At 45.0% G+C, this 11,357-nt stretch overlaps 1 protein-coding gene across 2 annotated transcripts in view; it reads left to right on the forward strand.

Moving 5' to 3' along the window:
* Exph5 (exophilin 5) overlaps positions 1-10,542 on the forward strand; it is a 75,890-nt gene extending 65,348 nt beyond the window's left edge. For both annotated transcript variants that reach the window (XM_052760393.1, XM_052760395.1), the window contains one exon: positions 1,770-10,542. In XM_052760393.1, the coding sequence (XP_052616353.1) occupies positions 1,770-7,039 (5,270 nt within the window). In that variant the 3' untranslated portion in view covers positions 7,040-10,542. The remainder of the gene's footprint in view (positions 1-1,769) is intronic.
* The last annotated feature ends 815 nt before the right edge of the window (positions 10,543-11,357 follow it).

The raw sequence follows: 11,357 nt of genomic DNA on the forward strand, positions 1-11,357 counted from the left end.
ACAGCTTTGTGTGTGTGCGCACATGTGTATGAAGGTTTGTGTGTATGCAGGTGTACGTGTGTATGTGTGTGTGTGCATGTTCATTTGCATGTGGAGGCCAGAGGTCAACTTTGTGTGTGGTTCCTCAGGAGCTATCCACCTCGTTTTGTGTGTATGTGTTCACGTGTGTGCGGGTGGACATTAGGTGTGTGGTAGCCAGAGATCAACACTGTCTTCCTAAGTGGCTTTCTACCTTTTTTTTTCACGTATGAATGTATGAGTGGTGTGTGTGCATATTTGCATGTGTGTGAGTGCACATGAGTTTGCACATGTGTGCACATATATGGAGAAGCCCAAATTGGCATTGGATATCTTCCTTGTTCCGTCTCCACGTTATTTATTAAGGTAGTATATTTCACTGAATCTGGAACTCTCTGATTCCAGCTGGTCTAGCCAACCAGGTCAGCCCTGTCTCTGCCTCCCAAGTGATAGATTGCAGGCGAGCTGTGCCAGGCTTTTAACATGCCATCGAGGGATACAGGTCTGCATGCATACTGGGTAAGCACTTTACCCACAAGCTACCTGTCCAGCTCTCTACCTTCTAGACAATTACTTTATGTATGCAGTGTGCATATGTGTGCATGAGTACAGAAGCGAGTGTGCCGTTGTGCGCATCAAGAGGTCAAAAGGCAACTCTCGGGAGCAGGTTCTCCCCATCCACCTTTTTAAAGCAGGGTCTCTCTTGCTGTTTCTGTCATTGCAGAGCATATTCCACGGTGGCCAGTCCACAAGAGTTTTGGCCTATTCTCATCCTCCCATCTTGCTGTAGGAGCGCTGGCCACTGCTATGGATGGTGCCACCTCACCCAGCTTCTCGATCCAGGTTCTGGGGACTGAGGTCATTAGGTTTATGTGACTGCTGAGCCATCTCCCCAGCTCCCACCTTATTTTTTTTTTTTTTTGACAGGGTCTCTCACTGAACCTGGAGCTCAACTATTTGGCTAGACTGGTTATCTAGTGAGTTCCAGGAACCCCCTATCTCTGCCTCCTAGCGATGGGGTGCAGGTCCCCACGCCTGGCCTTTTACGTGGCACTCAGGATCTAAACTCACATCTCCACGTTTGTGTGGCAACCACTCTACTGACAGAACCAGTGCTCCACTCCCGTCTTGTTTGAGATGAGGTCTTCCGGGGACCTGGAGTTTGCCAATTAGGCTAGGCTGGCTGGTCAGTGAGCCTCAGGGACCCCCTGTCTCTGCCCCCACCCCAACACTACTGGGATTACAAGTCCATGCCACTATGCTGGCTTCTTTATGTGAGTTCTGGGGATTGAATCCAGGTCTCAGGGTATACAGCAAGCATTTTACTGACTGAGTTAGCTCCTCGGCCCCAAAATAGAATTTTATATCCTTAAAGCTATATGAAAAGAAAAAGAAAGAGAATTGCATTACACTCTTATAAAAATCAGATTATCATTAAAACATAATCAAGATTAATGTTATATTAGCTAGGTGGAGGTGGGAGTACACACCTTTAATCCCAGCGCTCAAGAGGCAGAGGCAGATGGATCTGAGTTCAAGGCCAGTCTGATCTGTGCAGTGAGTTCCAGGACATTCAGGGCTATACTGAGAAACCCTGTCACAAAAAACCAAAAAGGAAAAACAAAAAACAAAAACAGATTAATGTTGTATTTATAATAACAAAATATGATTCTCAGAAGGGATGCTTCAATGACTCTAATTGTTATAAAACTACAAAAGCATATACAAAAATTAATTCACTTTTCCTTTAGTTTTAGATGATTTGGACAGCAAGCTGGCTCAGGAACAATCTGCAGGGTCGGTAAACACCAGAGTGCCATTCAACTATGGATCAAGAACACCGTTCCAACATTCTCACTCGAGTAGGAACGGGCATGGCCATACCACAGGAAGGCACCAAAACTACCACAGTGAAACTTCCAACATGTCCATCTATGACATCCTGAGACCAGGAACTCCTAGAGAAGGCTTTAAAACCTTTTCTCCCAGGACAAAGACAATTTATGATATGTACAGGACCAGGGAGCCCAGAGTCTTAAAGGAGGACTTCATGCAAAAGAATACGTTTGGCAGTACATCCTTGTGCTTCGATGGCCGGCAGCGATCAGCCTCACCAGCCACAGGGCGTTTTACTGCAAGGAGTTTACACTTTCCGGCCGCTACTCAAAACAAGAATAGTTTTACACCAGTAAGGCACCAGCAAAGCCCCAAAAGAACTCCTTTATCATCCATCATGTGGAATAGATCAGATTCTTCTAGACATAGGCAGAATCGGGAAGAATCACTGGGGGCACCATCACCGATGGACATTGACCCTGCTGATCAGTATGTGGCTCCTAAGTGTTTTCAGGAGAGTAGGAGGTATGAGTTGTACCATTCACAGAATGCTTACCAAAGCATCCCTTTAAATGCCCCCATGGACAATGTGATGAGTCCTGACACATTGGAGAACTCAGAGAATATGCCATTCTACCATCAAAATAACCCATTTGCAAGGTCTTTCTTTAGCAGTACCTTCAGACAGAGCAGAGAACAGAGATTTGGACAGAATTCCTTTTGGAGCCAACAGAAAGAACATTCTTTCTGGTCTGACTTACACCAGAGCAGGAAGCCATTGTCTTCTGACAGGGACTTTGAAATGATTTCTGTTGAAGCAAATAGGGCACCATCTGTTTATAACCATGGTGTCCCTTCTCAACACTGGAGGCCACATTCTCCGGGCTGTGGAACATATGTTTTCAGAGGTCAAGAGGATCCACATCACTGGCGATCTGATCTTCAAACATCCCCACTGGAGAGCATGGACACAGCACATGTCAGTGAGAATGAATTTCCATCCCATTTTGTCACTCCAGAGGGTTTTTCCATGACTAGCTCAAGCTGCCACATCCAGTCTTCTGGACTGGACTATCAGCAGGAACACTGTCCTGTAGACACAGCTGTAGATGAGAAGCCTCATTTGTGTGGCAAGTCTCAAACTCTCATATCCTCATTCAGAACCTCCTTCCCCTTGATTCCTGATGACAGAAGAGATTCTCAGAGTCCCAGCTTCCAGAACTCCACAGTTACTTTGGAGAAAATAACCCCTAATAAGCCAGATTCTCTTCCAATAAGAAACCGTAGAGAAGTTACTGTGGCTGGTAGCCATCCCACTGAATCACTGTCTCTTACTGAAACCCAGCCCAACACCCCAGTCACAGAAATGAACAGTGAGAAAGACATGAATGAATCTATTTCAGGAAATGAACAGCTAAACAAGGTGGGCCAGAAAAACAAGGCAAGTGGGTTACCCCAACCTATTTCACAGACAGTGATCGCTATTGATTTACCTGATTTTCAAAAGGCCCACTCCCAACACTCAACCCAAAATGACAGGTTTGGCTTTAATGAATCTGCCACAGTAAGTGCCAGAAGGTCACCCAGGGTCTTTTCCAGGAAAGACACTTCCCAAACACTTACAGCACAAAGAGATAAATCTCATGAACTGAAGGAAGATAAAGGTTTTCCTGGGAGCAGGAAAGTTGACTCCGCAGCCTCCCTGCCTTTCATCCGAGAACCTGGAACGCCGTCTCTTCCCAGCCCACGTCAAGGTTGTCACCAGAAAACAGGAAGTAACGAAGAGGGTGCAGGCATCATTCAAAATAACCGCTGGTGCTTTGAACCCACTGCTGCCCCCAAAGCAGAGTCTCCAGAGGAGGCTGCTATTTTAGACCTCGAGCGACAACAATGTCCTTCCACCCATTCTACCGACGGCAGCAAGCTGGCCGCCAGGCACAGTGTCCCGCAGGACTCTGGAGATGTGCCACCAGGCGTACCCCAAGATTCCTTACCGTTGAGTGATTCTTTCCTTGATGCTCTTTTGATACCTTCTACTACCGTGTTCTCCAGGAGGCTTTCAGACCAAGATCCATCTCAAGAAGAAAGAGAAGAAAAAGACAAGGCTACGAAGAACCAAAATATCCAGCTGGCTGTAAATTCCACAGATAACCAAGAGAGTCGTGACGGTCCTGCACTTCTGCATGATGCTGTGCACTGCCATCCGTACTCTCCCTTCAGAAACGGGAGGGGGAAAGGTAGAGTCAGACGCCGCGTGTCCTGTATTGAAAAGCTAACCAAGGCGGAGAATAGAGCGGCACCCACAAGTGAAGGCAGCAGCCTCCCGGAGGACCAAAGTAGCGCCAAAGCCCCTGAGCTCAGCACAGTCTATTGCACCTTGCCAAGAAAGCCAGCCAGCTTTCTCACACGCAGCAAACAGCAAGAGAATAAGAGAATGGCTGCTTCAGTTAGGAATGGGCCACTTCCTTTCCAAATAAAAAATAAAGTGGATGCTCTGACTGGGAAGAGCACATCTGATAAACCCAGTTCTCCTCAGTCAATGAGCGATGCTTCAGATTCGATCACGGGGATGCCCGAAGCCACCAAGAAGATGACAGATATGAGAGCCATTAGGTCCGCTTCTGTTAGAAAAGGGCCACTCCCTTTCCTCATCAAGAGGGCGATATCCTGTCCTTCGGGGGAGCCATGTACCTTGGCTGGAAGTAGTGAAAGGGAAAAGTCACCAATCCTGGACATGGATGCTTCCGCTGTAATGCCCGGGCCTTGGGGGAGAATCTTCAGTTCTCTGGAAGATAACTCATCATTTGGAGAGAGTACTTTCACCGAAAGACACAACCAAAAGGAACTTGCTCACGAACCCACTGGAAAGCTTGATGAGATGCCTGCCCCCAGAAAGAGCTCGTCCACCCTTTCAAACAAAAGCCCCAAGCCTCTGCGTGCAGACGCATCTGGAAAAGAGAGTGGGAAGGCATTACATAAGTTTAAGACAACTAGCATGTTCTCTGTTTCTGGTGATGAAGAGAATGTGAAATGTCTTGAGGTGGTTTCCATATATTATACTCTACCAAGAAAACCCAGCAAGAAGTTCTGCAGCCTCCTTCAGCAGTATGCACAAGGTACAGATTCACTTCGAGATGCTTTTCATGGAGAGACTAAAGCATTTCCTAATGCTTTCGAAAGTGATGAGTTAGACTGTCCTGCCCAAGTGCAGTCAGGAATACCTCCACCACAAGACCTGAAGATGCAGGTTGACTCTGCTCCATGCTGTCATTCTCACAGCACTGAGAATAAGGTTGTCTCCCAATTACCAAAGGAGGAGGCTTCCGAATCTACCTTGGAGGAAATGGCTTCTGTGGGGCCAGATGTTTCTCTTCAAAAGGGAGACCCTAAGACCAAAGAGATTTCCCCAGGTAGCTTAGCTAAAACAAATGTGGATGATTCGCTAAGGAGAAAAAAGAGAGGGGGGAAATTGCCAAGACAAATTCTACAGAGCCCATTACTGCCTCAGGAAAAAAGCGCTGGAGCAGAAAACACTGAAAACCATCGACAGCCTTCTAAAGGAGGAGATGGTGGGCCCCCTGGACTCCCAGCCCACTCAGAAAGTAATGTGGAAAATTCCCAAACCAGAAGAAATTCTAGAGCATGTGCAGGCGGTACAGCCACTGTATCAACAGGCAGCGGACGGTATCCTTGGAGAGATCACTTGGCTGTAGTTGTAGATGACAGTTCTAATGGGTCACAGCCTAGGGAAGCCAGTGGGACAACTGGATCAGACTGCCCAAACCTGACTGGTAAAACGCTCTCTGACTCAGAACCAGCCTTTGCTGTAACCCCAGCATTGCATAAGCTGCAGCTTGCTGAAGAGACTCAGTCAGGAAGAGCAGATCTGCAGTCGGAACCCAGGCGGGCAGGAAGTCAGGAGACAAATACAGCAGAAATGAGGAAGGTTCAAGACGAAGCACAGAAGTTGGCATGGGATCAAACCCTACTTCCTGGAGGAAATAATGAGAATAAAACCAACATGGGCGACCTAGAAGCAAAAGAAAACAGATACTCGGGTAAACACAGACTGGCAGCCATGTCTAAAGCGAGCAGAAAAATCCCAGCTAAGGATTTAAGTCCCAGGAGACACATAGCCACTCTCTTCTCCCAAAGTGAAAGCAAATCTGGCTTTAGGGGGTTATCTCTTTGCAGGTCAGAGGACAGCCCACTGTCCCCTGAACCTACTGTAAAATCCACGGAGCCCACAGATGACAAATCTGAAACCCCTCTGCAAGCCACAGCAATAGCCAACCCGGAACCTCCTTCTCAGTCCTGCACTCAGAGGTCTGCTAACATTTCACAGCCACATCAGAATGAGTCGAACAGTATCTTAGGAACACCATCAAAGAGTGAGGATTTGGGAGAGTCAGGAGCCCCAGCTCGGCTCACACTTACCAGTCCCATAGAAAAAAGCGCTAACCATCAGCAGAGGTTGAGTCCCCCCTTCTCCCCGGAATCTGTGCAGAAATCTGCAATAAACCTATCCCACTGTCAGCTGCGCCACTGGAGTGCCCCATCTCCAGAGTCAGAACCTGAGCCTCACCTCTACAGGTCAAAGAGTTTAAAAAACTTCAATGTGCATGGTGACCGGCTGTGCACAAGCCATCCTCCCAAAGCCAGGGGGCGCCACTTTTCTGAAAACACTTCCATTGACAGTGCTCTCAGTCAACTGTCGCTTGATGATGACTCTTCCCACAACAGTGCTTACAGTCGAAGATTCAAATCTTTTTCTGAGCTTCCTGCCTCTGATGAAAGTGAAAGTTGGGCTTTGTATAACAATAGAACTAGATTGGGTCCCAAGTCCACCTCATCCATTTCCAGGCCTATTGACTATGGAATTTTTGGGAAAGAGCAGCAGTTGGCTTTCTTGGAGAATGTCAAGCGGTCACTCACACAAGGAAGATTATGGAAGCCAAGTTTCCTCAAGAACCCTGGCTTCCTCAAGGATGATGTCCTTAATGCTTCCAACCCGTCTCAGTCAGAGCTGGTGAATTCTGGTGGTCGGTCGCCAGAAGATGGCTTATTTCCAAGTGAACCCCTTAATATCTACGAGGACGACCCAGTGGACTCAGACCGGGACACAGACACAACCACCGATGATGAGTACTACCTGGATGAAAATGATAAAGAGTCGGAACTATGAGACTGAAAGAAACGGTACAATAGTATACTCTACAATTTGCTTTTTACCAAAACATTGTTGAACTGAGTCTAAATTTATAGGCAGGTAAAAGAAGATCTTGTTTGGGAAGTGTCTGCACCAAAACAGCCCATTCTTTTCCGTATGTATGTATGGTTTTTTTCCTTCTGAATTCTAAGAACAATGATTGCTGGTTTTGAAGGGCTTTGTTTGCTTTTCCTAATATTTTCTCCCGGTGTGTTTGAACCTGGCCTTCTCATCTCTTCCCCCAGCCCTATCTCTAAGCCACTTTCCCGTGTTGGCTCAATTCTCCTCATCGCTTTTTTACATCTCTTACACTTCATAGTTTGGGCACATGTTAAAACGTGTTACTTGTTAATTATCCAGCACAGTTGCAAAACTGTATTGCCTCTCTCCGTCCACAGCCTGAATTCCAGCTATTAACTATAATGCCGGGAAAGCAGTAGTCGGGTAGAATACTGTCATTGGACGTGCACTGTGTTCATGTGCCCACAGAGGCACTGGAGGGCACTGGAGCCCCTGAACTAACAGATGGTTGTTAGGGGTCCGACGGGTGCTGCAACCACACCTGGGTCCTCTGCGAGAGCTGCAAGTGCTCTTAACTACTGAGCTCTCTCTGGAGTCACAAGATAAAGGGGTTCTTAGGAGAACACTCTTGCACTTCAGTAGTGGAGTACACGTTGGGGTGAACAATGAAGGGTTAGTTCCATTCAGGAACTTCTCTGAAACAGTTTGTGGGGACTGGCTGGATTTTGGAGGGCTAAGTTTTCATTGGGCTTACCACTTGGGTGAAGCCCACAGGATGGCCTGGCCGCAGAGATGTAGCTAACAGGTGGAGGTGAGCAGACAGCAATTTATTGGGCCAGCGTTGTTGCTGCTGCTGCTCTTTCCACCACTGATTTTTCCCTTCTCTCCAGACCTGTGCATTTCTCATCTCCCTATTTATAGCCCAGACTGGGGCTGATTAAACTTTTCTCACTTAATTTCTTTATAGCTTTGGGAATTTTTTACATGCACACACACACACACACACACACACACACACACACACACACACACACACATATATATATATCAGGCTTATATATAACTGGCTTAACCACAAATGTATCATTTGTTTAAGATAAAAACAAACATATACTAATGAGATGGACATTTCTGCTTATCTAACACAGTACAATCCAAGGACACTGTAATGTCACCCACAAGCTGGGGGATGAAGAAGTAACAAGTCTGTAATTTCATTTCGATCTGAACAGACATCTTTGCCTGTGCAGTAAAAGCAGTGCAGTTCATAACAGAATGTCTGGTTCCCCCCCCCTCCCCTTCCCTTCCTCTACCGACCTCTCTTCCTGAACCCTTTTCTCTGTCTCTGCCCAGTACAAGGTATGTATGCTGTGTGCTTGAACCAGGGCTGCGGTGAAGTCACGCCATGAACCAGGGGTGAGCACAGCCAGGATTCATTATGTTTAATTTTGAATTAATTTTTGTTCAGTGCACATTCAGAAACCTTTGACTGTTGGCATTTTTTCAACCCCACATTTAGTTATACAACCCCGTAGAGAGTGAGGATCCATGGTTAAAGAAGCTCTGGGCTAGGACACTTCTGATGGGGCATTTAGTGGGAACCTTGGATGCGTCCTTAGAATGCTAGGTCAGATGTGATGTCTGGGGACCCTTCGCCTCTCTGCTGAACCCTCTCTCAAACCCTCAGGAACATCTAACTCAGAACTCCTAATTTACTGTAAATATCTCGTGATGATCATTGTTAATTTGGCTTCCTGCCTCTTTAGTTGCCACATAGACATCTGGAGCTGCCTCTCCTTGTAATTCGAGGCAAAGGTCTGTGGATGAGGCTGAGGGTGGTCTAGACCTGCGGGCAGCATGGGGTCCCGGCTCTCAGAATGGAGATTGTACATTGTGGAGGTTGTCTTGCTGTTTTACTCTTATTTTCCACTGTTCATCCAAATAAACCGAAGCTAAGGACAGGTGTTGGCAAAGCGTATTGAGATCTGGAACCAATGCAAGGAAGCTAGATCTATATTATTATTGCCCTCATAATCATCTGGCCTGGAAGCCAAATGACAGAGTGTGTTTACATCAGTCCCATAAAACTCAAAACTAGTGAAGGTGGGGCCACTAATACGAAAGCTTTTGCTTAAACCTGTCCACTCAAACAGAGCAACATTCCATTTCTTATTTAATGCTGTATGTTTGTGCACATGCCTTCTTCTTTGGCTATTTATCTGATTATTTAAGTAAAACTCTCACATATTATGACTTTTTGTGTGTAATTTTAAGATATTCTGAGATTATTTTAATATTTTTGTTGTTTTTTTTTTTAATGGTCGCCATGAGACGCTGTTTCAATAAATATTTTGAGTCTACATGTTTGCTACAAAAGGTGGCATGAAGCTGGCTTGCTTTCCAACAAGCTGAGGCTCCGGGTGAGGGATTTGAGGGTTAGAATGGACAAATGCTCTGGGGCTCAGACTCTCAGCGATAGAATTACTACCCACGTTAAAAGGTATCTGACAAGCCGCTGCTCGGCTGCACTACAGTGTGAGGTGACCTGCTCATCAGGCTGAGGAATCAGGGAAACAGTAACTTCACAAAAACAGAGCAGCATCTTTACTGTTACAGTGTTATGCAGCACTTCGTTGAAGAAGTACAGCAAATTTCTTTGCGTTGTAACATGTAAACTGCTGGTTTTTAATGCTCATTTTGGTCGTAGCTGTGGTAGCTTTAATAATAGTCATTTTATATTGTTTTTTTCTACAATATGTAATCATTATTAAACTTTCTTGTAAATGGAGTAAAACACTAATGAATCAATACTAATAAGTGCCTAGGAAATTATCAGCTTGCTTTAAACATTAGGCTCCCATAGCTATAAATATTGTGTTAAATTCGTTTAAAATGGGCTTCAATAAGATTGTTCTGCCTTTTAGATACTACCTTCTGAATAGTTAATTCTAACATCATAAATACATTGATCTTAATAAGACTCTAATTGCTACTCACATGAGTTTGGTTAAGGGTAAGCTTGAAAAGAGAAAACTAGTTTGTATAGGAAATGACGATGCGTCACAAGGGTGCTAAAAGAAGCCTGCTTAGGTTGTGGAAAAGATGAGAATCAAATGAAAATTCCTGCCTGTGTACAAAACAGGTTCCTCTATTGAATGCTGGTATGCTCCAACAGGCCTTATTGCTTAGCGTTTACTGTCTATCGGAGAGCTGTAGAATAGCCTGTCTCATGTACAGTATAAATATGTAAATATTTTATTTGCGAGTTTGCATTACTACCTGACGGCTCTTTGTGCCTGATATTCCATCCTGGAACAATAAGCCACAGTAAGCACTTTTGTCAAAACTGTCAAATAATCCTTTTGCGTTTTTCCTCAGCTCTGTTCCCAAAGTATGGGATATGTTAGAAGGTGACATTTTAAAATAATGCTTGTGTTGAAATAAACAACCTGAACAGACCCATTATGCTTGTTTGTGATTATACATTTAAGTAGAACTATATATCTGTGGGTATGCAGATTTGGAGAAAATTAAATATAATTATATTTATGTAAATATAATAATAGATATTTTCAAAATATTTGCTGTCCAGAAGATTATTTAGTGTTGCTTCTTTTGAAAAAAAAATGGCGATTTTGCTTGACTTAACCAAACTTTTCACTAGTGTTGATTGGTTGACTGTTTGCAGTGATATGAATCAATGGCTTGATGGTTCCCCCTGCAACAGGTGGTACCTCAAGTGTTATATAATCTCTTAGACCATATTTCACTATCACCCAGATAGCTCCCAGCTCACTTCCCTGGGAAAAGAAAATTGAAGTCCAATTTTGGCAGAGTGTGAACAAAATGTGTGCTATACAACTTTTGGGTTGATTTGTTTGGTGTGTGTGTGTGTGTGTGTGTGTGTGTGTGTGTGTGTGTGTGTGTGTGTGTTATTTATTTAAATGCTAACTGGAACAGAGCAGGCATTCCGTCAAAGCGTTCAAACAACTCCAGGGAAATAAAACAGTGTATGGAAGTCACGCTAAGTCACATCACACTGTTGCCCTGCCTAGGGTAATGTTATTACACTAGTGACTTATTACCAGTTCCTGATGATGCTTCTAAACTACAAAGTGCTGTCTACAACCTCCAGTGACGGATGCCAGGCTAGCCCAAGACCACACGGCATTCTGGTGCTTTCTCCACGCTTGCCTCTCTGCCCTAACCTGTGGTTGGTAATTGAGTCAGTGGCCTGGGCCCAAGCTCAAAATGCTCAGGAGCCCACTTAAAG

The sequence above is a fragment of the Peromyscus californicus genome, unplaced genomic scaffold, assembly GCF_007827085.1.
Source record: "Peromyscus californicus insignis strain IS unplaced genomic scaffold, ASM782708v3 Scaffold_11__1_contigs__length_118956290, whole genome shotgun sequence".
Lineage (NCBI taxonomy): Eukaryota > Metazoa > Chordata > Mammalia > Rodentia > Cricetidae > Peromyscus > Peromyscus californicus.